This window comes from Suricata suricatta, chromosome 10, assembly GCF_006229205.1.
Source record: "Suricata suricatta isolate VVHF042 chromosome 10, meerkat_22Aug2017_6uvM2_HiC, whole genome shotgun sequence".
Taxonomy (NCBI): Eukaryota; Metazoa; Chordata; class Mammalia; order Carnivora; family Herpestidae; genus Suricata; species Suricata suricatta.
Window position 1 is genome coordinate 87,970,025 of NC_043709.1, and position 25,202 is coordinate 87,995,226.

The 25,202-nt window shown below is 35.6% G+C and overlaps 1 protein-coding gene and 1 long non-coding RNA gene across 3 annotated transcripts in view; one reads left to right on the forward strand and one right to left on the reverse strand.

Annotated features, from left to right (window-relative positions):
• Positions 1–830: 830 nt before the first annotated feature.
• The window catches only part of PIK3C2G (phosphatidylinositol-4-phosphate 3-kinase catalytic subunit type 2 gamma), a 326,439-nt gene continuing 302,067 nt past the window's right edge, over positions 831–25,202 (reverse strand). For both annotated transcript variants that reach the window (XM_029955770.1, XM_029955769.1), the window contains 2 exons: positions 10,658–10,783; positions 831–1,217 (listed from right to left, as the gene is read on the reverse strand). In XM_029955770.1, the coding sequence (XP_029811630.1) occupies positions 1,065–1,217; positions 10,658–10,783 (279 nt within the window). In that variant the 3' untranslated portion in view covers positions 831–1,064. The remainder of the gene's footprint in view (positions 1,218–10,657; positions 10,784–25,202) is intronic.
• Positions 11,545–25,202, forward strand: part of LOC115305504 — a 36,760-nt gene continuing 23,102 nt past the window's right edge. Inside the window, exons 1-2 of the long non-coding RNA XR_003914814.1 lie at positions 11,545–11,647; positions 12,935–13,093. This is a non-coding gene — a long non-coding RNA (uncharacterized LOC115305504). The remainder of the gene's footprint in view (positions 11,648–12,934; positions 13,094–25,202) is intronic.

The following is a 25,202-nucleotide window of genomic DNA, read 5'->3' on the forward strand; positions in this document are numbered from 1 at the left end:
TTTCAGTGCAGTCGTCTGCACTGACTTTCTGCTTGCTGTAGGCTGACACTCAAATATTTTCAATGAATAAATTTACAGACCTTTATATGTTTACATAGTTATGTATATGACCATATCTAGGAGCTTAAATTACTTTTTTATTAATTCACAGTGAAGAATTGAAAAAAGCAAGAGTTTAACTTTTTTAAAGTAATTTAAATGCCAGGGATTAAAAAAAACCCTCCTATTTTGTTCTTTTAGAGAATGCAGCATAGTGCTTTTAGTTGTACCTACTTTGTAGGTGGAATTCTGTAGGATTGTCTACTCAAGTCACGATGGGTGTGAACGTAGCTTCAGAAGTAAGAGGCATTCTTCATGTGCAAAGAGAAGAGGTTTTGATCAGAGGGAAGAGTTTCAGAGTTTGACATCTTAGAGTTAAGGGATAATGAAATTTTAGATGTGATCATGGCTCTGGTTGGGTGAAATCCAATGATGATTAATTGAATTGGCATAGAAAAGGGCAAGAAACTGCAAAGAAGTTTTTTCCAACAATTGGATTTAAGAATTTCAGGCATTTATCCTTTGTTTATCTGATAGAAAATAATACAGCATTTGCTGGAGTTTACTAATTCCTTCGATAAATAGGATTATAAGTCAGTATGCAGGTATGTATATTTAATTCAAAGTTAAAAACCTGTTACAGATACACTTAGATCTTGAATTAATTGATGACATTTATCACTGTATTTCTTGGAAACTACAGTCAAAGTGTTGCTTTTAACAGTAGGCACACAATAAAAAAATGTGAACATGTGTTTGTTTTAAAAGATATATTAAAATTAAATGTTCTTTTATTTTATACAACAAATTGGCACTTCATTAAGGAGAAAAGATTCTAAGAAAACAATGAAACACAAGTAGAAGATATATAACTATAACAGACTAATTCTGATGTCTTTTTCTTGTGTCCTTGGTACACTGCACTACCTTTGACAACAAAAATGTCCTGCTCTAGTGATAAACAGGCCCAGAAGTGGAAAAAGATATAAGTAGTTAATGAATAATGCATTCATTGTTAGAAATGGTCAAATTATACAGTTTCCTAGAGGATACCATTTTTCTTCATTGAGCGGGACACTATAAAGTTGGATGTTAATTGCTCCCACAAATACGGTTTTGCTTTTCACAATAAGCATTAAAACATGTCCTTGGAGCTCTGCAACTTCATCATACACCACCTGAAAAGGGAGAGAATAATGAAAATATAAATCAGATATGCTTAAGTGCACTTTTAAAAAATTTTGCTTTTGATAAAAATATTTAGCTGCTAATATCATTTAGCTTGGAATAGATAGGTTAATGTAGAATCTTTCATTTCTATAATTTTGGAAAGCTAAAGATTCTCTTAACATAATGGAGTTTAATGACAGAATATTTCTCTAAGAAGCTTAGAATTTCTTCTGATTCCATTAATAATTGTCCATCCCAAATTTAATATGACTGCAAATTATTCTCTAGGAAGAAATTTAAATACATCACCTTTTAACTGTCCTTGAATTTATTGTACAACATGGGACCTTGAACATTATCTTTGTTGAAGACTAATGAGGAGAGCAGGCCAATCTCCATGATTTCCTTATGTTAATTTAGTGCAGTACAACAATGTTTCCTTCTACATGGGAATAATTTCTTCTATCTTTAATTTATTTAAAATTGTTTAATTTTTAATTATGAAAACACATGCTTATTAAATAAAATATGGATGAAACAAAAAGAAGGGAAAATCTATACTTCCACCACTGGGAGATAATTACAGTTAACATTTTGATGTTCATTTTGTTTTCTATATATAATTACTTTTTAAGAATCTGAGCTGTAATTATGCTGTATGTACAGTTTTGTGTCTTGCTCTTTTTTACTTGCTAGTCATGTAACTAGTTTCTAAAAAGGGATCTGTTCAACTATGTTTTATAATATCCAGGAAGTAAACCATGGGCTTTAACACTGGGTGCCTACAGTAGGAATGAAACTTCAAAAGTATACCATCAAGAAATTAGTTACCCATCATGAAGTGAGGGGAGAGCTGTGTATAAATCCAACATGGTTGCCAAGGAAACTCCTTAGAACACATTTAGAAAAGTAGTTTCATATGCTACTACAAACTTGCTTGCTTTTTACAGCCAAGCTACAAGATAGAAATACATGTTCTCTATGTGTGCAAAAAAGAAGCAGAGGGAACAACTTGAGGGGGAAACCCTTTCAGTCAGTTGGGAGGCCTCCTCCGTGTGTATGGATATGGTGTCTGGTCCGCTGCATTGCATTTGTCTACCATTTATGAACCCACGAAGTTATTGATGAAATTACATTCAAGATCCATCTTTTTGCTGCTCTGAACAATGATTTCCTTATTAAATAAATAACAATTCAATCAAGGGACATGAGATATGATATAATAGGTTAATCCAGTCTACCCTGCTTCATGTGACAGCTCATGGCTACCTCCTCTTTTAGAATCCTACTCTCATTCCAAACAGAATATTATCTTTTCAGTTTCTTAGGATTGCTGATTCAAATTATTATATTTCATTTATTGAGTTCCCTTGGGATAGTAAAGGAGTTAAGGGCTGCCTTAAAAATCTCAAAATGCTGCTACATGAATTAGTCTTCTTTACCAGCAGTGGGATGCCCAGCTTAGAGCCAAATCTCCTGAACTCTTCTCTTTTCTGGACTTCAGAGTAAGCTCCTTTTCTTTTTCTCTATGATGGCTACTTTGAACTGTCTAAACCATCTTCCATTTTCCTCCCCACAATACTTTCAGCAGATGAACTCATTTATTTTACAGAGAAAATAGATGCAGGGGACCTCAAAGTATGACTGTATGTGAAATAGAAAAACAGAATAACCCTAACCATTAGAGCTTAGAACTCTGAATCATGTAAATAAGCTCTAGAGATATAAATTTCTATGACACATAATAATTTATATGAATTTATTGTCATCTATATGTTTTTTCATTTGCATAATGGTGATAATAGTATTTGTCTGTTAGCACTATGGGGAGAATAAGTGAGATAATGACTATAAGCCTTACAACAAAGCCTGGCACATATTGAACACTAATAAATTATAGGTGAAAAAGACCCATCAAGTACACAAAAAAGAACAGCTGTTTCTTGGTATTTTGCCTTAGTTGACTGGAGAAAACAGTTCCAGGCAGAACTGGGCCTCCGAGGTATTTGGCAAGCTGAAATCCTCGAGAAATGACTTTAAGAATTAATTGCCTTTCTGGTTAAAATATAAACATTTGAACCCTGGAGGTTACATTACCTATGGCTTCCCCCCACCCCACCCTCCTGTACTTCATTAGGCAAAAGTTATTTTCTTAAAATAATTCAAGTTTTATGAACATGCAATCATTGCACATCATAGATGGTATAGATCTATAATTGCTTTACTATATCCACAACATTGTTAAAAAATAAGCACTCTTATTTGTTGTGATGAGCACTGGGTGATGTATAGAAGTGTTGAATATTGCACAGCAGAAACTAATATTACTCTGTATGTTAACTAAGTGGAACTTAAGTAAAAACTTAAAAAATAAAGAAAAAAATTAGCACCCTATTCATGTTGTGCAATGACTAATTAGTGGGCAATGCTAGAGAGGTATGCAGAATCTTTGAGACATTTTCACCAAATGATTTAATATGTATAGTCTGTCTTCACATAAGCAGAACCAAAATGCACAGCACTTTCCATTTTACCCTGTAATACATTTTACTTCTGAAGAATTGTCTTCACTGCCTTCTGACGAATACTGAATTTGTAGGCTTGAAATTATTACATCAAACAGAAAAAAACCTTGTTTAGGGTAATTAATATCTGTTAACTTGTATACAAGCACTCAGCATATGTTATTTGCCCTGAGGGGATAGTAAATAATTCCAAAGTGTATGTAGTGTATTTGGAGTGACTTCAGTGCAAGGACAAGAACATGGAAACCAAAATGTGTCTAGTGCTGGTGGGAAGTGGAGCGAGGAGGCAGAATAATGAAAAGGAGTGAGAACAGGAGAACTCTGTGGGTGGGGAGAGGAAGGGACCAACAGCATGACTTAGTGGGGTTGGTGTAGGTTTAGGAATCTGGCAGTTCAATGTGAAAAGCTCTGGTCAAAACCTTTGACATCAAGGCCTCAATGTCTTATTTACAAATAGAGTTTTCATCATGTTATGACTATCAGATGAGAGGATGATACAGATAACCATAGCTATGACTTACTGAGTGTACCATCTTAGTGCTATGCTAGATAATCATTCACAATCTGCAAGATATTTTAAGATCTGTAAAACATGTAGAATGTTCCTGTTCTGTCCTTTCTAACTTGCCCTTTATATGTTATAATAGAATAGTACCTAAGAAAGGAATACAATGTACAAAACTCATTGACTATAACAATATAATTCTGCTATAAAATAGAATGTTTTCCTAATGAATCATTGCAAAAAAATGATGGTTTTTAACCATATGCCAAAGGTAACAGAGTGATTTTTCAAGGGCATCGGAGCCAGAATCCCAGCTCTGTGACTTGAAAGCTGTAGGGCAGTTTCCTGAGCATCCCTGCTGCCAGCCCCGCCCACCTCCAGCCCAGTCAGGTCCACAACAGGGGTCTGGACATGTACGGGGTTTTCAGGGAGACTGCTGGTAAAGTCTGTTGGGAATCACTCTGGAGAGTGTCAAAAAGAAAAGCTTGGCCCTGTATCCAAAAAAAAAAAAAAAAAAAAAAGTTTAGTACCTAAAGGATGGATATAGAAGGGACCCTTGGCAGTGACCCTGACCCAGCCTTTCCCTTTCTGGGTACTAGGTATTAGGGTGAAAGGGAGAACCGTGAATAAAAATGGAAAGAATTATTTTCATGAAGAACTTTGTAAGACATTGGCGATACAACGTAATGCATGCTTTGTGCTCCTTAAAGAGATTTATAGAAAACCGGGAGTGAGGCCATTCTGTCCCACATCCCAGAACACCGCCTTGCTTTGGCAGTTTGAGAAACCCCAGCCACACTGAGTGGTGGATGGAGCAGGACTTGGGAAGCAAAGCAGGGGACAGGTTAAAAACGAGACGGATGTCATGTGATAACTGACTTCCTAGAAAACATATAAATTGTTGCTGAGAGTGCACGGAAATAATTGAGGGGCTTGGTACAGGGATGAGACCTACATCACTGCAGATGGCAAGAGAGTAAAACCAGAGTGAAAACCGCTGTAATTTTTTTTTGCATTTCTTATAAATAAAGATTCTTGCTTTATTAATATAGTCACAGAAAAACGTGGGAAAATTAAAATATTGTCTTCTTTTTATTCTCATTGCTTTCTAAATTCAACTAGATTCCCCACCAAACTTGTTTATATGATGATCATTACTACTATAATAGTCACTTATCCACATAATAGTTTACATTTCTGCTTATTTGAGTTATATAGAAATTGGAGTGTTCTAGGCATGGACTCTGAACTATTGTTTTTGAAATAACTATAAAACTGTCCAAACAATTTAAAAAGTGTTTAAAATTTATAAACAGTATGTCCAAGCTACAAGTACTGGCTGATGAACAAAAGCATGGCAGTGATTTCTAACCGATAGACTATGAACGTGGGAGGACCCAGAATTATTTTAAGCCATCAGAAAATGTATGGAAATAATAAGCATTATAATCTCCATGCATGTGTATTTACTAGCTTTCTAAAAATAATACATATTGCTTGAAATATATAAACCACAAGTTTATTTAAACTCCTGAATTTTCAGTGGTTTTTGACCAAAAGATCCCTCCTTAGATTACAAATGCTGAAGTACAGCATTAAGTCTAGAGAAATTTCTCGATAGCGATGTAGGGGGTCTTGTACTGAAAACATATGCAAACTAATGATCTACTATTGGAAGAGCATATCTCTAGCTGCTGACATCATGATAAATAATAAAATGTCAAAAGATCTTTTCTTACTTAATTATATGTATAAATATATGCATTTTTACACATGCATATAAAGCATCACTCATAAAACTACCCCAAATATTAAATTCTACAAATATTTTAAAAAACAACTAATTTTTAAAGATATTAAGAAGATAAAGTATTTCCTTCTCCCTCAAGAAATTTACAATACACTAGACAAATAAAAGCATGTAGAACTAAATAAAAGATGGCAAGTGTGGCGTTAAGAGTCTAGGAGAGAGTGGTTCACAGAATCCACATTTGGGTAAAGCTTCAAGGTTGGCAGAAGAGCAGAAAGGGTGAAGAGACTGAGCTCTATCCCAGGGGGTCAAAGGGACTGTTCAGGGAAGGACAAGCTTCTATGGGACTTGATAATATGTTTAGGTTTGAAGAAATAACAGGTCATGAGCACACAAATATTTCTGACTTATGTTTTTAAGTTCATATTTTTATTTTGAGAGAGAGAAAAGGCACAAGTCAGGGAGGGCAGAGGGAGAGGGAGAGGGAGAGAAAGAGAGAGAGGAAGAGAGAGAGATAGAGAGAGATAATCCCAAGCAAGTGCTGCACTGTCAGTTAGGAGCTGGACTCAGGGCCTGAACCCACAAAACAAGAGATCATGACCTCAGCCGAAGTTGGACATTTTACTGGCTGAGCATGGGACTCAAACCCATGAACTGTGAGATCATGACCTGAGCTGAAGTCAGATACTTAACCAACTGACCCACCCAGAAGCCCCTGACTTATTTTTGACAAAGTTACAAATGACATTCGATGGATTGCTTTTTCAATAAATGATGCTTGAGAAATTGGCATTCATAGGTTAAAAAAAAAAAGAAAATGAACTCCAACCTAAACCTCATACTTTATTAAAAAATTAACTCACAATAGATAATGGGCTTAAATATAAAATGTAAAACTAGAACACATTTAGGGAAACTACAAGAGAAAATATTTAGGACTTAGTGCGAGGTGAAGAGTTCCTAGACTTGCCACCACATATACAGCCAAAATAGGGAAAATTGATAACTTGTACAAAATCAAAATTAAAAACTTTTAATGTGAAAGACCCTGAGAAGAGGATGGAAAATAGTCATGGAAGACAGTAGGAAATATTGCAAGCTGCTTATCTGACAAAGGACTACTATCTATAATATATAAAGAACTCTCAAAACTCAGCAGCAAAAATGAAAACTACCCAATTAGCAATTGAGCAAAGACATGCAGAAACCACCAAAGAGGCTGGTAAATAAGCACATGACAAGAAGTTCGGAATCATTAGTTATTAGGTAAATGCAAATTAAAACCACAATGAGGCACACTGTATACCTATCTAAAGAACTAAAATTAAAAAATAGTGATAATAATAAATGCTGAAATAGATGCAGAGATAACTGGGTGCATTTTTGGTGGGAGTATAAAATGGTACAGAAAAAGAGTATGGCAAGGTTTTTTGGTTTTTTGTAAAATGAAATATGCTAATACCATATATTCTAGTAATTACATCTTGCGCTTTTATTTTAGAGAAATTACAACTTATGTTTGCACAAAAACCTACACATCAATGTTCACAACAGCTTTGTTTGCAATAGCCCAAGCCATAAATAACCCATATGTCCTTTAATGGGTGAACAGGTAAAGAAAATGTCATACTTCCATACCATGACTACTATTCAGCAGTGAAAAGAAAATACTATTGATAAATGCAGCTGCTTGACTAGATTGCTAGGGCATTATGGTGAGTGAAAAATGCTAGTCTCAAAGTGTTACAAACTGCGTGATTCCATTTATATAACATTTGAAATGACAAAATTATAAGGATGGAGAGAAGATTAGTAGTAGACAGTGATGGGGGGTGGGTGTTAGAGTGAGGGATGTGTCTGTGACCATAATAGGGTAGCACCAGGGGTCCTTGTGATGGAACTGTTCTGGATCTTGATGGTGGTGATAGTCACACAAATTTATACATGTGACAAAAGTGCATAGAACTAATTGGAATTAAAATAAAAATGCATAGAACTAAATACACACAAAATGCATAAGAACACATACACAATTGGTGAAATCTCAATAATACAAGTGAATTGTCACCAATATCCATTTCCTGGTTGTGATATTGTACTCTAGTCATGCAAAATGTGACCATTGGGACAAAGTAGCTAAAGGTTATTTGAATTCTCTCTGTATTGTTTCTTCCAACTGCATGTAAATTTACAATGATCTCAAAACAATTTTTTTTTTTAGTTTATTTACTGAGAGAGAGAGAGGGTGCAGAAGAGGGGCAGAGAGAGAGAATCCAAAACATGCTCTGTACTGTCAGTACTGAGTCCGATGTGGGGCTTGAACCCACAAACTGTGAGATCATAACCAAGAGTTGGATGCCCAACCAACTGAGCCACCCAGGGGTTCCAAACAATTTTATAAAAAGTATATGAGGATGCTATTGCTCCAAGGGACAACTCAGGAAAGTTACTGAGTCACCTTTAAGGGCTATCAATGCCACATTTAGGATTATGTACATTATCCATGAGGCAATGAGGAACTTTCGAAAGAAATTTAAATAGTAGAAAAATAAATATGACTGGTTTTTGAAAGATGCTTTACATAGAAATGTGAATGATTAATTGAAAAACACAAGGGGCAGATGGGGGCTATTTTATAGTAGGCAAAATCACAAGGACCTCAAACAAAGAAGCAGCGATGGGGCAGACTGAAGGTGATGGATTTAAGAGGCAGGTGGCTGTACCCATAAGACACTGTTAAACTGACAAAACTTGGAGATTAGCTGGAGAAGTGAGTGAGGGAGAGGGCCATGTCATTAGAAGGTATCTTTTGAAATGGGAAACAGAGGTGGAAACGGGTTGGTGGCAATGTAAACTGGTGCAGCCGCTCTGGAAAACAGCATGGAGGTTCCTCAAAACACTATCCATAGAACTCCCTTATGACCCAGCAATAGCCCTGCTAGGGATTTACCCAAGGGATACAGAAGTGCTGATGCATAGGGGCACATGTACCCCAATGTTCATAGCAGCACTGTCAACAATAGCCAAAACATGGAAGGAGCCTAAATGTCCATCACCTGATGAGTGGATCAAGAAGATGTGGTATATATACACGATGGAGTACTACATGGCAATGAGAAAGAATGACATATGGCCATTTGTAGGAAAGTGGATGGACCTTGAGGGTGTCATGCTAAGCGAAATAAGTCAGGCAGAGAAGGACAGATACCATATGTTTGCACTCATAGGTCTAACAGGAAAACAGGAGAAACCTAATGGAGGACCAGGGGGAGGGGAAGAGGGAAAGAGAGTTGGGGAGAGAGAGGGATGCAAAACTTGAGAGACTATTGAATACTGAGAATGAACTGAGGGTTGAAGGGGAAGGGGGAGGGGGGAAAAGAGGTGGTGGTGATGGAGGAGGGCACTTATGGGGAAGAGCACTGGGTGTTGTATGGAAACCAACTTGACAATAAACTATTTTAAAAACAAAGTGCCTATGAGACATTCGAATGGGGCGCTTCAGGAATCAGGCAGAAGTACAGAAGGTCAAAAGCTTAAGACAAGCCAGGGCTTGAGGAATAAATTTAGATGCAACTTACACAGAGGTGTTAAATGAAAATTTTTAGGCATATAAGATAATTTTGAGACCGTATATATCAAGAGGAAATGAGGATAGAGGATGGAACGCCAGCAAACAATATTTTTCAGAGGAGGAATGGCAATTAACAAAATTAAATGAGTGGTTAGAGAGGATGGAAGGGAGTTCAGAAGAGGTAAGACTCAAGCAAAAGGGAAGTGTCAAAAAGAGAGCGCAGTTGGCAGTGTAACTGTAACTGTTGAGGAAAGTAGAGCCTCAGGGTTCATTAGATTGTGCGATTAGGAGTCTACTGATGTCTCTCTTTATAAAAGCAGCATCCTTTAAGTTAAAAAACCACACTGCAAAGGATTAAAGGATGAAAAGGAAGTGATGAAGTGAGAGCAGGAAATGGGAGTTACTTTTGCAGAAGTTTGGAGGCGACAGGGAGGGAAAGACAATGTGGGTGCTTTAGAAAGGCTGGGCTCAGGAGTTTTGTTTTTTTAAGATTTCTGACCTAACCATAGCCTTAAGAAAGGCAAACAAATTAACATCAGAGCGAGGTACAGAGGAGAAGAGAAGGGATGGAAACAAGAGAATAAATGTAGGGTTTGCCTCAGAAAGAAGTAAGAGTTTCGATATCCAAACTGTGCAACACACATGAATTAGAGAGCTACATATAATATAAATTAATTTAATTGGTGTTTGGTACTTGTTTATTGTTTTTCAGTTTTTCAAAAGAGATTTTATGAAGTTTATTGTTATACACAGGATAGGCTGTGATAAAGTTATTAGGTAAGGAAAACCAGGTGAGGGAAAATAAGGCTAGAGAAAATAAGATGAAGTCAGGGATAATGTTAGGCAAAACAAATGCCATTGTGCGCTCCTGCTGGAGGCTTGCCACAATTTGAAAATTGGCTTTGAAAGCAGAATCTGTATTTTCCAGTTCCCATAGCATCGAGAGCAGTGATCAGCACACAGTGGCTATTTTGTGAATTGTCTTCCCTTTATGGAATAACGCTGCCAATTACTGCACATTTTCCATATTTGGTTGTTAAACTGAAAAATGGTAAGAAAAATACAAAGCGACCGGACAAGAGATGAATCATACTTACAATTTCATTATAAGTGGGGTCGGTACATTTTGGAACAGATTTTGTTTTCCTCCTACGAACTTCACTGGGATATGGTAAAAGATAAAATTCAACATGTGCACTGGGCGCAGAGCCATCTGGGAGATGCTGCAAAGGAAAATGGTTATAAATATTAATGCATGTTGCTATCAAAGAAAACAAATACAGAGCTACTAAATATCGAGACCAAAGGCAGGATCAAAATTTATTACAGTACTGTTTACCAGAAAATAAGAGAACAATCAAAAGAAATACATCATTGCTCAAAAATATTCCCAAAGCAGAGTGTAAAAGAGTAAAATCATCCATCTTAAATTAAGTGTTGTGTCAGAGAGCTGTATTTAAAAGCTTATTAAATATAATTTACTTTAGGTTTTTATGGTAAAAAATAAATTTGCAGTTTTGACAGAAACTGCAATATTATATTTATCAAGAGATAAATATAAGCCACAGACAGAGATAGGAATTAAATGCCTCAGGATACTGTCCACCACTTGAAAATTTAAAAATGCAAGTTTAACATATAAACTAAAATATCATTTAGTGACACGTATACGCACATTAGGTAATACCTCATTTTTAAATGCTTTAAAACAGAATTCAATTAATATATCTGTTTGACCTGCAACTTTAATATACTTATAAGATTTTAAGTTAGTTACGATAATTATCTAAATACCCTAAAGTATATTGGATATCTCCTTTCAAACTGTATTCTTTATTTTTTCATTTTTATTACTTTTTTTTATTATTTCCAGAGAGAGAGATAGAGAATGAGCTGGGGAGGGACAGAGAGAGAGGGAGACAGAATCCCAAGTAGGCTCCGCACCCTCTGTGCAGAGCCCAGTGCCGGGCTAGAACTCGCCAACTGTGAGATCATGACCTACGCCATAATCAGGACTGACTGAGCTGCCCAGGCACCCCTCAAACTGTGTTCTATGGAGCCTCCAGAGTTGCCTACAATACTGCCTGGTGAGTAGATTAACGTTGTCAAATGGCTAGATCTTTGGACCCCTGTTCCCAGTTTGTCCTTAATGACCTTGTAACCTCCTCCCTCCCCAGGCTCCCTGTTCTGGCTGCGGAACTTCTCCTCTCCTTCTTTTCCACCTTTTTTTTAAATTTATTATGGATATTTTTTATTTCTTAATAGTCATTTGAGGAAGAAGTCCATTGTTTCAAAAATTTGGAAACCACTACACTTCAAAGAAATGAAGTCATCTTGACCAAATGGAGAATAAATCATACTAAAACTTCAAATACCTAGTTTGAGAAATGTTTGTATAATTTATATTTAAAGAGGATCATTTAAAAGTCAAATCTGAGACATTAAGTACTTATTTGGTTGACTATAATTGTATATCTTTCTTTGGCACTCAAAAAAGCATAGTGGAAAGTAAGAAAATACGGTACATATAATTATAGTACTAATTTTTACTCAGTTAATTTACAGGGTGAAAATTGCATTAGGAAAATTTTGTTCTTTATTACAGCTCACAAGGTAGATATAATACATCTGGCTACACCAAATGTCAAAATGCTACATTCTCAAAATTGCTGCTTTAGATAGAGCTCAAGGTTTCCTTACTCCATTGAAAACCTCCTCCAGGAAAAATCTCTGCAATCTTTCAATGGGATAATGAGATCTTCAGTGATGCAGAAAAGCATTGCTAGTACTATTTGAGAGGATGCTTTTACTTTGATCTGGTATGGTTTGGTTTGGTAAGAGGGATGAAGGGAGAGTAATGTTTTGCTCTGTAATTCTCTCGTCTGCCATGGCATTGGAGGATGCTGTACCTGTAATCACTGTTTGCTCCAGCTGAGTGGCTAGAATCATGGTTCTGAAAATGGATTTTTTACTGCAATCTGGGCATCCAAATTTGCCAGCCTTGTGGCTTTTGGCAGGCATCCGAACTTTTCAGTGGATCTGTGTCCTAACCTGTTAAAGGAGGATTGAGGTGATATATGTCCTACAGCATTTAAAAGAGAAAATAAACCATATTATGTGAGGACAGTGACTGAAATAAAGTAAGGCCTGATAAATGTTTGGTACTATTTTTATTTTCTGTAAAGTGAACTTAAATTAGACATAAATATACCATATGCACTGATTGGACGGGATATCCCTAATGTACTACGACATTTATGAGCAGAGTTCTTAACCGGGGCACTGTTGACATTTGGGCCACATAATCCTTCGTTGCAGGAGGTTGTTCTGTGCGTTGCAGATATTTTAACAGCATCACTGACCTCTCCCCCCAGATTCCAACAGCACCACCCTCCCGGTTGTGATAACCAGCAATGTCTTCACACACTGCTAAATATCATCGGGGGACCAAATTAATCCTACCTAAGAACCATTTAGATGACTCCCAAATAAAGAATCTCTAGTTCATCCTTAGAACCCCAGCCTAGTGACCTGTGAGTATTTCCATCTGGATATCTTCTTGGCACACTTATATAAAATCTAACCAAAATCTATCATCTATCCCTCCTTACCACTCCCAAACAGCATGTTCCAAGTTGTTAAACTTGTATTAAAATCATACCATTTCTTTTCACTAGTGTCTCCCTTGTCACCGATTTCCAAATCCAAGTCTGTACCGAGATCAATATCCTCTGTTTGCCTAAGTACATCCACCACCACAGATCTTTATTTCCTCACTTACGTAACTAGATTTTAATGACTTTTTATGGCCTAGTCTTTCCACTTCTTTCCCTCATTCATTCCATGTATCAATGTTGTATTTAACCTTCCTGTAAAGCCGCTTTGATCATGTCACTTTCCTTCTCTGGACATTCAAGAATTTCCCCACTGCCTGGAGAATAAATTCCCTATCACAGGGACAGATATTTTCATACCAAGTTTCACCAAGCATTTCGCAACTAAAGGTTTGGGTTTCTGTTTCCAAGTTAATGTCCTTGACAAGGTCCTTGAATATCCTGAAGATTTTAGGATAATAGAACAGCACAGGTTTCAATTTAAAATCAGAGGTACATTAGATCTGAACAGCAGTGGGCCTAGTCTGTCCTTAACAGATTTCTCAGGACTTTCAGAGATTCTTTTCATTTTTGTTTTGTTTTCCAAAGCAGCTGTCTTATCAATGTTATTATTTTTTTCTTCCTTATTTGCACTATATCTTGATCCTTAAACATCACAGCTAATTTATTTAAAAAATTCTAGTTGTCTTCTTATCAGTACTTCTCATTTCACCCTTTGCCCTGATGTTTATGTGAATTATATTTAACTTTAAAAGTGATTATGGGGCGACTGGGTGGCTCAGTCGGTTGAGTGGCTTCGGCTCAGGTCATGATCTCACAGTTTCTGGGTTTGAGCCCCACGTCCGGCTGTGCTGACAGCTAGCTCAGAGCCTGGAGGCTGCTTGGGATTCTGTTTCTCCCTCTCTCTCTCTGACCCTCCCTTGCTCACACCATCTCTCTCTCTCTTTTGAAAATAAATAAAACATTAAAAAAATTTTTTTAAAGTGATTAAATAACCTGTACTTGTCTAAACGTCTTAACCTAGGATTTTTACTTTGGTTGCATTTTAGACCTTCACAAAGACTTAACCCTTTAACCTGAGGAGTCATAAATCTTGGAGATGCAGAGTCTTTAGTCTGATGCTCAGTCTAAGCAATGACAAGTTTCCTTGTATCACCCAGAGGATTTTCTTATTCCCAGTGGATTGAAGTCGGGCAACGTTACCACTTTCTCCTAGAAATCTGGCTAATATGGTTACTATGCTTGAAGATGATATGAAGTCATCTAAAATTCATTTTTATTACTCATCCTAACTCTGAATTTTATGGATCCTAGATTTTGTTAAAATCTTTTTTAAAATATTTTTTAAAGTTTTATGTATGTTATCTACCTTATGAGATTAGAAATTGTTCAAAAGGAAAGCCCATGTCTTGAAGTTTCACACTTCTGCATTTCCTTGGGCTTTGCTCCACTGGTCATTCTACTACCATAACCCTACCCTCAGTTCCTTCATCCTGATCTTTTAATATGTCTCTGAATCTCCAATGAAAAATGTAAAATCCTCCCTTGAGACTTGGCTTCCTTTTATATTATTCTTTTCTTCCCTTTCATAGTTATGCATTTCTTTCACAGTATTCCTAGAAATCCTTTCCCTAACACAGTGCTTGGCATATAGGGAATACTAAATAAATAGTTATCAAATGACTGAATGGATGAAGTATATATTTTAAAAAGTTTTTTAATGTTTTTTTTTTTAAATTTTTGAGAGAGAGAGAGACAGAGACAGAGACAGTGACAGAGAAAGACAGAGTGCAAGCAGGGGAGGGGCAGAGAGAGGCGGAGACAGAATCACTAGCAGACTCCAAGCTCTGAGCTGTCAGCACAGAGTAGGAGGTAGGGCTGGAACTTGTGAAATGTAAGATCATGACCTGAGCTGAAGTCGGATGCTCAACTGACTGAGCCACCCAGGCGCACTCTACACACAGCATTTTAAATGGCTTTCAGGGACACCTGTGTGGCTCATTCAGATAAGCATTTTGATTTTGGCTGGGTTATGATCTCACAGTTTGTGAGTCTGAGCCCCATGTCTGGCTCTTCGATCACAGCACGGAACCGGCTTGGGATTCTCTCTCTCCTCTCTCTGCCTCTACCTTACTCTCTCTCCTTCAGAGTAAATAAACTTAAAAACAAAATGGCTTTCAATGTAGGGCACTTAAGTGGCTCATTCAGTTGAGCATCTGACTCTTGATTTGGGCTCAGGTCATGATCTCAGGGTCATGAGATCCAGCCTCAGGTTGGGCCCTGACAGGCTCAGTGCTGGGAGTGGAGCCTGCTTAAGATTCTGTCTCTTCTTCTGCCCCTCCCCAGCTTGTGTTTTCTCTATGAAAAAATAAACAAATAATGGTTTTCAATGGTAGTTTCTGTTGTTCTATGGTTAACGAATAAAACTATATTGAAAAATGTTTAATTTATTAAAAGTCAGAAAAAAATGTAGGCAGTAGCATGTTGGTATAAAAAGAAAACACAATATAAACCACTGATAAAGTATAAAACCATTTCACAGTGCCAGGTATGACAGCAACCTTTAGTATTTTCATATAAGTGTATGAGCAAGATACTTATTTTTCATATATAGTAATAATAATAATAATCATAATAGCTATCACATAATAAGTATTTACTTTATTTAAAGCACTCTCTTAAAACACCTCGAGCCAGTATGATTGTCTTTATTTTGTTGAAAAGGTTTTATTAAAACCTATGCTCTTAACCACTACCCTATACTGAGTCTCTACAAAGAATGCAAAGGAAACTAGAGATTCCAGTTAAGAGCTCTTCTACATCAAGTTTTATCAGAAATGTGATGAACATAGATGGTTTAAAAATAACTTCTGTAGATTAATTCAAAGCTTAATTGTATTTAATAGGTTCTTATCTTTTTGATGAATAATTTATGAGAATTTTCCATTAAAATTTTTTTTACTTAAATGTTTCCCATCATATGATAATATAGGCTTTGGTAGAAATCAACTGACGATGATTAAAATATGATATGACTATCAAAACCTGAGGTCTATGCCAGAAACAAAATAACATAATAAAAAAGCATTTTCCTCTTCAGTGCGCCTGCCAGATTGTAATTCTGAAACCTAGGCTAGCTACCATGAAGAGGGTCTTTTTATAAAATGACAATGTTCAATAAAAGTGTTTGTACTATATGGTTTTCTCGGTGCTTCAGTTAAAGAAATAGTGAAATGATCTTTCCAATCTTCCTGTGTGTTGGTTATTCTGTGTGTGGGGGGTGATTTCAGATCCTCATGAATTAAATTAGGACAGTCTTCTGCTTCCTTTCACACCAATTAAGGTTTTAATAGAATTCTTGTCACTAATAGGTGATTTTCAGTAATTTTTTTTAAACAATCAATTCAAAAATCAAACTACCATGTGTCTAACAGTTTGGATAGTCTTTGAGAGTTCACAGAAAAGTGAAACAGTTTCTACTTTCAAAGAAATGATAAACTCACGGGCATGACTATCTTATTACATACATACTAAAAATTTTTCATTCTCAACTTGATGCAGTTAATAACTAGACAGAAGTCACTGTCTCGTTGATAGAAATACTTTTCTGACTCAGTACATAGGAATTTAATTGCTTTTAAAAATCCAGAGTTTTAATTAGAGATCCAGACTTTGCTACTGAATTGTCTTGTGAAGTTTGGGAAGTTTTCCATTTTTCAATCGTAATAACATATAAGAAGTAAGGCTTTAAACCTCATTTATTTTTAACAATCTATTAAAAAAAGTGCTGAAGAATTGTTTATGAGTTAAGTGGTAATTAAAGTTCTTCTTCCTCTTTTTTTTTTTTGCAATTGCACTGAACTACACTAAGTGATTTCAAATCCTCTAACCCTTAACATCTATCCCCCAATGCTGAGAAAACTGTACAAATAAGAGAGAGACTGCATTTGTAAATATTTATTAAGGGATTATGAAGAACAGATGAAATGCTGGAAGATTAGATTTATGATATTGTACTTGATAGCATAGGAAGATTTTTGCAGAAAACCCAGAAACTAGTAAGTCAGAGGGAAAGTATAAGAGTTTTCTATCCATATACCTCAAATATGTGCCTTAATTTTGTCCTGCTAAACAGCTCTGTGATGACTTAAATAAAGCTATTGATATATGATGGACGGCTGTCAATAATCTGAGTGTTTGGGGCGCTATGTTTGATTATATAATCAAGAATGAGCTGTGAAGAGCTGGAATGATGAACTATATATAACAAGGTTAGAAACAAATAGCCTCAATGCCAAATTCTCCTTTTGGGTCTGAAAAAGTCATTCTGCAAATCCAGGACATGAAACACTTGGCTTAGAAATAGCATTTGGGAAAACTTTTAAAAAGGCATATGTGATTATGGGTTCAATATATCTATGAGCTAGAGATTGCTAGCTACAACCTACAGTAGGGTCATCTATCATATGTCTATAATCTATCTATCATCTATCTATCTATCTATCTATCTATCTATCTATCATCTATCTATCATCTATGTATCTCTATATCTATCTATGTATCTATGTATCTATGTATCTATCTATCTATCTATCTATCTATCTATCTATCATCTATCATTTCTGTGTATATCATCTATTAATAGCAAATATACAGTAAACTTTAAATGTAAAGAGATGAAAAGTTAAAGGTAAAAGGATGGAAAAGATATACCATGCTAACCTTAATCCAAAGAAAACTGGAAAGTTTATATAAATTTTTGACAAAGTATATTTGACAACAAAAAATACTACCACGAATAAAGAAGTTTATTTCATAATGATAAAGGGGTCAATTAATCAAGAAGACACAATAATCTTAAATGTTCATGTAACGTTATATTGATGCACAATTATTGTTAAAAGATTTTAACACCCCTCTCTTAACGATTCATAGAACTCATATACAGAAAATCAGTAAGGCTATAATAGAGGCAAAAATAAGAGGAAATGAGTGTCTTATAGGCAGCATATTATTTGATCATTTTTACCCATTCAGCCACTCCATGCCTTTGGGTTGGAGAATTCGAACTTTACATGGAGAATAATTATTGATGGCTAAGGATTCAACTAATGCCATTAATTGTTTTCTGGCTGGGTTTTAGTTCTATCATCCTTTTCTTCCTCTCTCACTGCCTTCTTTTGTGAACTGATGATTTTATGTAGTGGTATGCTTTGTTTCCCCTTCCCTTCATCTTTTGTGAATTTACTGCTGGTTTTTGCTTTGTGGTTACCATGGGGCTTGCCTAAAACATCTTAGGTATACTAGTCTATATATTCTGATACATTTACTTCAATCACATACAAAAACCTTACCCTTTATCCCCCCATTTTTATGTTATTGAAGTCACAATTTACCCCTTTTATACTATTTATTTATTAACAAATTATTGTCACTGTAGTGATTTTTAATACTCTTGTCCTTTAACCTTTACACTAGAGTTAAATGTTACACTATTAGAATATTCTGATCGTAACTTATTTTTGCCATGGGTTATATATTTTCATATGTATTTATGTTATGTATTAATATCTTTTCATTTTAGCTTGAAAAATTCCTTTCAGCATTTCTTGTAAGGCAGGTCTAGTGGTAATGAACCCCTTCAGCTTTTATTTGTCTGGAAAAGTCTTTATCCCTTCATCATTTCTGAAGTACAGGTTTACCAAGTAAAGTATTCTTTGCTGGCATTTATTTTAGTTCAGTACTTTGAATATATCCTTCCATTCCCCTCTGGCCTATAAGATTTTTACTGCTGAAAACCTTGTAGAGGTTTGCTTGTAAGTTAAAAGCTTTTTTTTAACTTTTAAGATTCCCTCTTTGTCTTTGATTTTTGATAGTTTTATTATAATGTAATTTGAAGGGGATCTCTTTAAGTAGAGTTTGAACTTAAATATCCAAATCTCCTCTTAGATTTGGAAAGTATTCAATCATTATTTCTTTAAATATGCTTTACGTCCCTTCTCCCTTTCTTCTTCTTCTGGAACTCCAGTATTTCAGAGTTCCTGTTATGGTATTCTAAGGTCACATAGGCTTTCTTCACTCTTTTTCTTTTCTTTTTTCTTTTTCTTTTTTTGTTCTTTACTGACTGGGTAATTTCAAAGTTCATGTCCTCTATCTCACAGATTCTTCCTTTGCTTGATCCATTCTGTTGGTGATGCTCTCCATTGGAGTTTTCCTTTCATTTATAATATTCATCAGCTCCAAAATTTATGTTTGCTTCTTTTTAGAACATTTCTATCTCTCATAAACTCATTTTGTTCATATATAATTTTCCTGATTTCACTGAATTGTCTTTCTATGTTTTTGGTAGTTCAATGAGTTTCCTTTAAAAATCTATTGAATTCTTTATGTCAAACAAATCACATAATCTTCAGATCTTTGAGTTTGGTTAGTAGATTATTGTGATCCTTTGGTAGTGTCATGTTACTTTGCTTTTTCATATTCCTTGAAAGTTGCGTCAGTATCTTCAAATCTGAAGTAGCTGTCACTTCCTCCAGTCTTTACTAACTGCCTATTTCAAAGTGTTTAAACTCATCTTTCTTTATACAACAGTGTGATGAAACTTCTCCTTTGCAAACCTGGACTTGCACAAACCTTCTTCATCTGTGGCTGATTATCTGAGGTCGTGGTCTCCAGGAGCTCCCTGACTGTGGCCAAGAGGGGTTGGAAGCGGTTCATGAGGCACTTCAGGGTCCTCAGGTGGGACTGAGGATGGCCTATTGTCTGTTGTATGGGTGCGTGAGCGTCCTCCTGGATCCCTTTGTGTATGTACAGCTCTCACAAACATAGCTTTTGTCTATAAATGGATGCCAAATTTTTGTTGTTGGTTGAGAGATGTCTTTTGCCACTATGATGCTAAAGTGACTCTCAAGATGATTTCAGAAAAGCCATGAAGGAATCAGATTAAGAGGACCAATGTCAGGACCCTGGCTTATGTTTTGTTTGTTTGTTTGTTTGAGTTAGAATGTAGAATTGAGGGAGATTTGGATAAAGAATAGCAATTAGAGTACAAGCTTGTCAGTAAAGAACAGAGAATGATTAGATAAAATTTGCATCATGTGGTGACCTGTACTTTGATGGCTATATCAGCTGGATATATGGGTAAGTGTCCAGAGTTGTTGAATATTTAGAAAAATAATCCTCAGCAGGAAATTACTTTATGTTTACAATTTTAAAGTTTTTAATAATATATTTAATTCATATATCCAAAATATACTCATTTGAACATGTAATCTATAAAAATTGAGATTTATTTATTATTTATTTTCAGGAATAGAATTTAGTGATTCATCACTTACATATACACTCACTGCTCATCTCAACAAGTGTCCTCCTTAATGTCCCTCACCCTTTTAGCCCTTACCCCCATGCAACACCCCACCAGCAACTGTCCATTTGTTTTCTGTATTTAAGTTTCTCTGTTTTTATACTGAAGTCACTTTATTTTTAAGTGAGACAGACTATTAAGGTCAAATATTTGTCACCTGACTATTCTCAGTTTAGTATCAAGTCTTAAAGATAGCAGAAGTCACAGAGAAAAGTTATTCATTTATAAGTTTAGCTTAAACTGCTCTTCATTGTGACTATTTTTCACAGTGGCATACACTTAAATGAATATGCACTTATTTAACAAACATGTATTAAGGGCATATTATTGTGTGAGGCATTGTAGAGTATACAAAATATATTTCCTAGAGTTACTTCCAATAAGTATATTGTCAATACAACTGAAACTACAAGACAAACCAAAATGATAAAAGTTTCAAGAACTGAGATAAGGCAGTGAATATCAAATGGATGTTGTAAACAATAAGTGTAATGGGAGGTGAAAGGAGAGAAGGGTCACCAGGAGCAAAAGTGACCCAGGAGATTCAGAAAGGATGAGAGGTTGAGCTGTGCTGAATATAGAAGGTAAATAGAAAGGAAGAAGAAGGATGATATAGTTACCTAGAATGACTGGAGTGTGTTTGGTAAACAATGAGTGAACCATCTAGAATATAATACATGTTTTGTATTGGGGAGGGTGGATATAAAAGCAGGTGGAACTAGACTGTACAGTACCTTAAGCATTAGGCTAAGGAATTTGAGATTTTCAAAGATTCTGTTAAAATTTTTTATTGATATGTTAAAAATGGAATTTTAGGATGTTTTATGTAGAATAGATTAAGGAAGTAGAAAACAAGGACAGGAATATTGTAACAATCAATCAAAATAGTCAGTCCATAAGTGAATAAATAGAGACTATAGAATAGGATTTTGGCAAAAATAAAAGTAACAGTAAACTAAAAGGATTTGCTGATGATTATATATAGCAGGACTGGAATAAGTTAAAATATGAAAAGTAAATTATAAGGAAGTTTTGACCAGAGGTTACTTGAGGCTGTTGCAACAATTTTTTGAAATAAGTAGTTAAGAGTGAGAGCTGATTTTAGCGAAAAGCAGAGAGCTATAATTTTGAACTATTGAGTTTCAGGAGATGGCCAGATATCAGAGTGTAAATGTCCATCAGACAATTGAAAATATGTAAATTGGGTTCAGAGAAATATTTAAAGTAGAGATATAAATTTAGGAGTAATTCACATAATTTTTGAAGCCTCAAGCCTGAATGGATTTCTTTTTTTAGGAAATCAATTTGAAGAGTCAAAGCCATGAGTACTGGAAAATCTTCACATGTAAGGGCTAACCATGAAACCAGCATTTATTAAGCCACTATGTACATTAGTTTAAATTTGTAAATGCTGGGGTGCCTGGGTGGGTCAGTTGGTTAAGCGTAATATTTCATTACAGGTACAGATATAGAGATAGAGATAGAGATGACAGAGATAGAGATAGAGAGAGAGAGAGATACCACATCTTCTTTATCCACACATTAGTCAAGGGACACATGAGTAGTATCCATATCTTGGCTGCTATAATGTTGCCACAAATATAGGAGTGCATCTATCTTTTCTAGTTAGTGTTTTCATCTTCTTTTGGTAAATATCCAGTAGTGAAATTACTTGAACATATGGTATTTCTATTCTTAAATTTTTGAGGAACCTCCACACTGTTTTCCACAGTAGATACACTAATTTATATTCCCATCAACAACAATGTACAGGGTTCCCTTTTCTCTACATTCTCATTAATATCTGTTATTTTTCATCTTTTCACCTGTTTTCATATCACAACCATTCTACCTTATTTTGTGTCTTGTTACATTCCATTTGTGATGTGTCCTGCTTTCCCTGATATTACCTGCACCTCATTTGAAATCATATTATTTTGCTAGAGTGTAAGAGTCTCTGATAGTGTGAGCATTTTCAATATCAGAGGAGAGTCTGGAATGTTTATTGATTACTTTTAGCGCCTTCTAGAATGCACATCTTCTGGAGCAAGTAAATGGAAATGGTCTGGAGATGCAGACCAAGGGGGTGCCTGAGACCAGGAGAGACACTGTAGACACTGCAGTGCACAGAGAGACATGTTCAGAGAGACATGGAGACATCAGGGGAAGAGAGTATTTTATAGAGGGCTACCTGGGCAAATGCTGGAAAGGTTTTATAAAATGTTTTAAATACAAATGATTTTTATATATGTCTCTGTTATATAAACTGAAATATTATTTTAAAAGATCTTTGCCAACCTTCTAGATAACTGCATTACTTTGTCAGTCTCTGTTCACTAGACTAAACCACATTGGGCTGCTTTAAAAGGAAAAAAATTTAGCAAATTTTGTTTTAGCTTTTGAATTCACAGGAGGGATGTAATTCTTAGAGCAAAGCTTCAAAGATTTAATATAAGATAAACAATTCTTTTCATCAAACTTAGTATTAAATATAACAGAGCTGCAGGCTGAATAATTCATTTTAACATGAAAATAAAATGAAGCACACTTCAAGTCTGATTACTTTGGCATGTGAAAATACTAAAGGCTCAAAAAATAAATAACAATTAGTTAAAACTTTAAATGAGCAAAGAAAATATGTTGAGAATTTATAGATAGATTTTTCTGTCATTTATATTATAGTGTTATCTCTGTCCTCAGATAAGCAGAAGAAATAAAATAGTCATTTAAAAGCAGCTGTGAAAAATGCAAGACATGAAAACTTTATTGTGATGAATTTTGGAAGGTGAACAAGATCCTAATTCTTAGGTGTTTATATCAGAAATAACTTGACATTCTTTTATTTAACAAAGAATTCATCGAGCATTTACTGTGTACTTGGCACAGTTTTAGCCCCTGGGGTAATAGCAGTGATATAGGGCAGTTGAGAAAATAAAATAGAAAAGGAAGTTTGGACGTGGCAACAGGTAGTGGTTTTGTAGCTTTACTTATGGGAGTCAGAGAGGACCTCACTGAAAAGGTGGCAGAAAGACTTAGTCCCTCAAGACATGTGAGATTGAGCCATAATCCTCAGAAAAACATTCTAGATGACATGAATAACAGGTACAAATGTCCTGGGGCAGAAACATGCTTATTATATTTAAGGGACAGGAAGGAAGTCATTGAGGCTGGAGTGGAGTGAATGAGGGAGTCTGTCAAGATGAGATCGGAGAAATCAAGGAGGCCAGATTGGTAGGGCTTCTAGATCATTAGTAAGTACTATGACTATCATTGTAAGTGATATGAGACCTTACCCTCAGAAGGATATGAGAGAAGAATGACAAGATCTGACTTTTATTATCAACAGAATATTCTGGCTCCTAGGTCACGAAGAGATTAGAAAGAATATAGGTAGAAGTAGGGATACCCTTTAAGAGACTACTGCACTGGGGCACCTGAGTGGCCTAGTTGGTTAAGTGTCTGACTTCAGCCTAGGTCATGATCTCACCATTCCCAAGATTGAGCTGTGCGTCAGGCTCTGTGCTGAGAGCTCAGAGCCAGGAGCCTGTTTCAGATTCTGTGTCTCCCTTTCTCTCTTCCTGCCCCTCCCCAACTTGTACTCTGTCTCTCGCTCTCAAAAATAAATAAACATTAAAAAACCAAAAAAAAAGAGACTACCATAGTGATTCAGGTGGAAGATGAGGGTGGCTTGAACCATTTATGGTAGCAGTGAAGGGCAAAGGGGAGCAATTCTGGATTTGTTTTGAAAGCAGAGCTGACAGAATTTTCAGAGAAGTTGGTTGTGGTTTGTGAGGAATGTCAAAAAGACTCTAGGGACTTTAACTTGAATAAATAGTTGGGTGAAGTTTCTATTTCCTATTATGAGAAAGATCGCAAAAGAAGCAGGTGTAGGGGGCAATACTCAGAAGTTTGATTTGGTGTATCTTCAGTTTCCAATGCCTATTCAATTTCTACTAGAGTTGTTGAGTAGTTATTATACTACATAATATCCATATTATACATGGATTTTAGGGACAGTTCCAAGCTGGAGTTATAAATATAGAAGAGAAAGACATGTAAGTGATGTTTAAAGCTGCAGGGCTGGAAGTAGAAAAGAGAAGAGGTGTAGGAATGAATTTCAGGGCAATGCTAAGAGATCAGGGAGAAGAGACAAACCAGCAGGTAGACTGAGAAGTCAGACTGCAAGAAGTATTACTTCATTATTAATAACTTTCTTTCCGAGGACATTAGTATAGGCTCTAGTGGCCTTAGATGGCTTTTGACTCCTTGTAGGATTTACCTGGTCATTTGCCATTTACTCATCTTTGATCTAAATCTTAAATGCAAGCTCTTGTTCACTTTCTCCCCTTCCTTCATGCCTGCATCACATTTGTTTTGAATATTCTTATTGTTAGTGCAACTTCATTTCACTATAAAATGCATTTTTGAAAACTGTCAAAAGTAATTTGGGGATTTATCTGGTGAATAAAGTGGGTGACAAAATTGGCTAATACTGCTTTTGATAAAATATTAGGCATGACTATTGAGTAACATCACCAAGTTTACTGTGTGGTTTATAGGCCAGATCTAAAAACAATGTCAATAGGGGTGTTCTAAAACATTTTGAGCAATGACATTATTGGAGTAAATATATAATTTCCAAGAGGATTATTTTCAATTAAC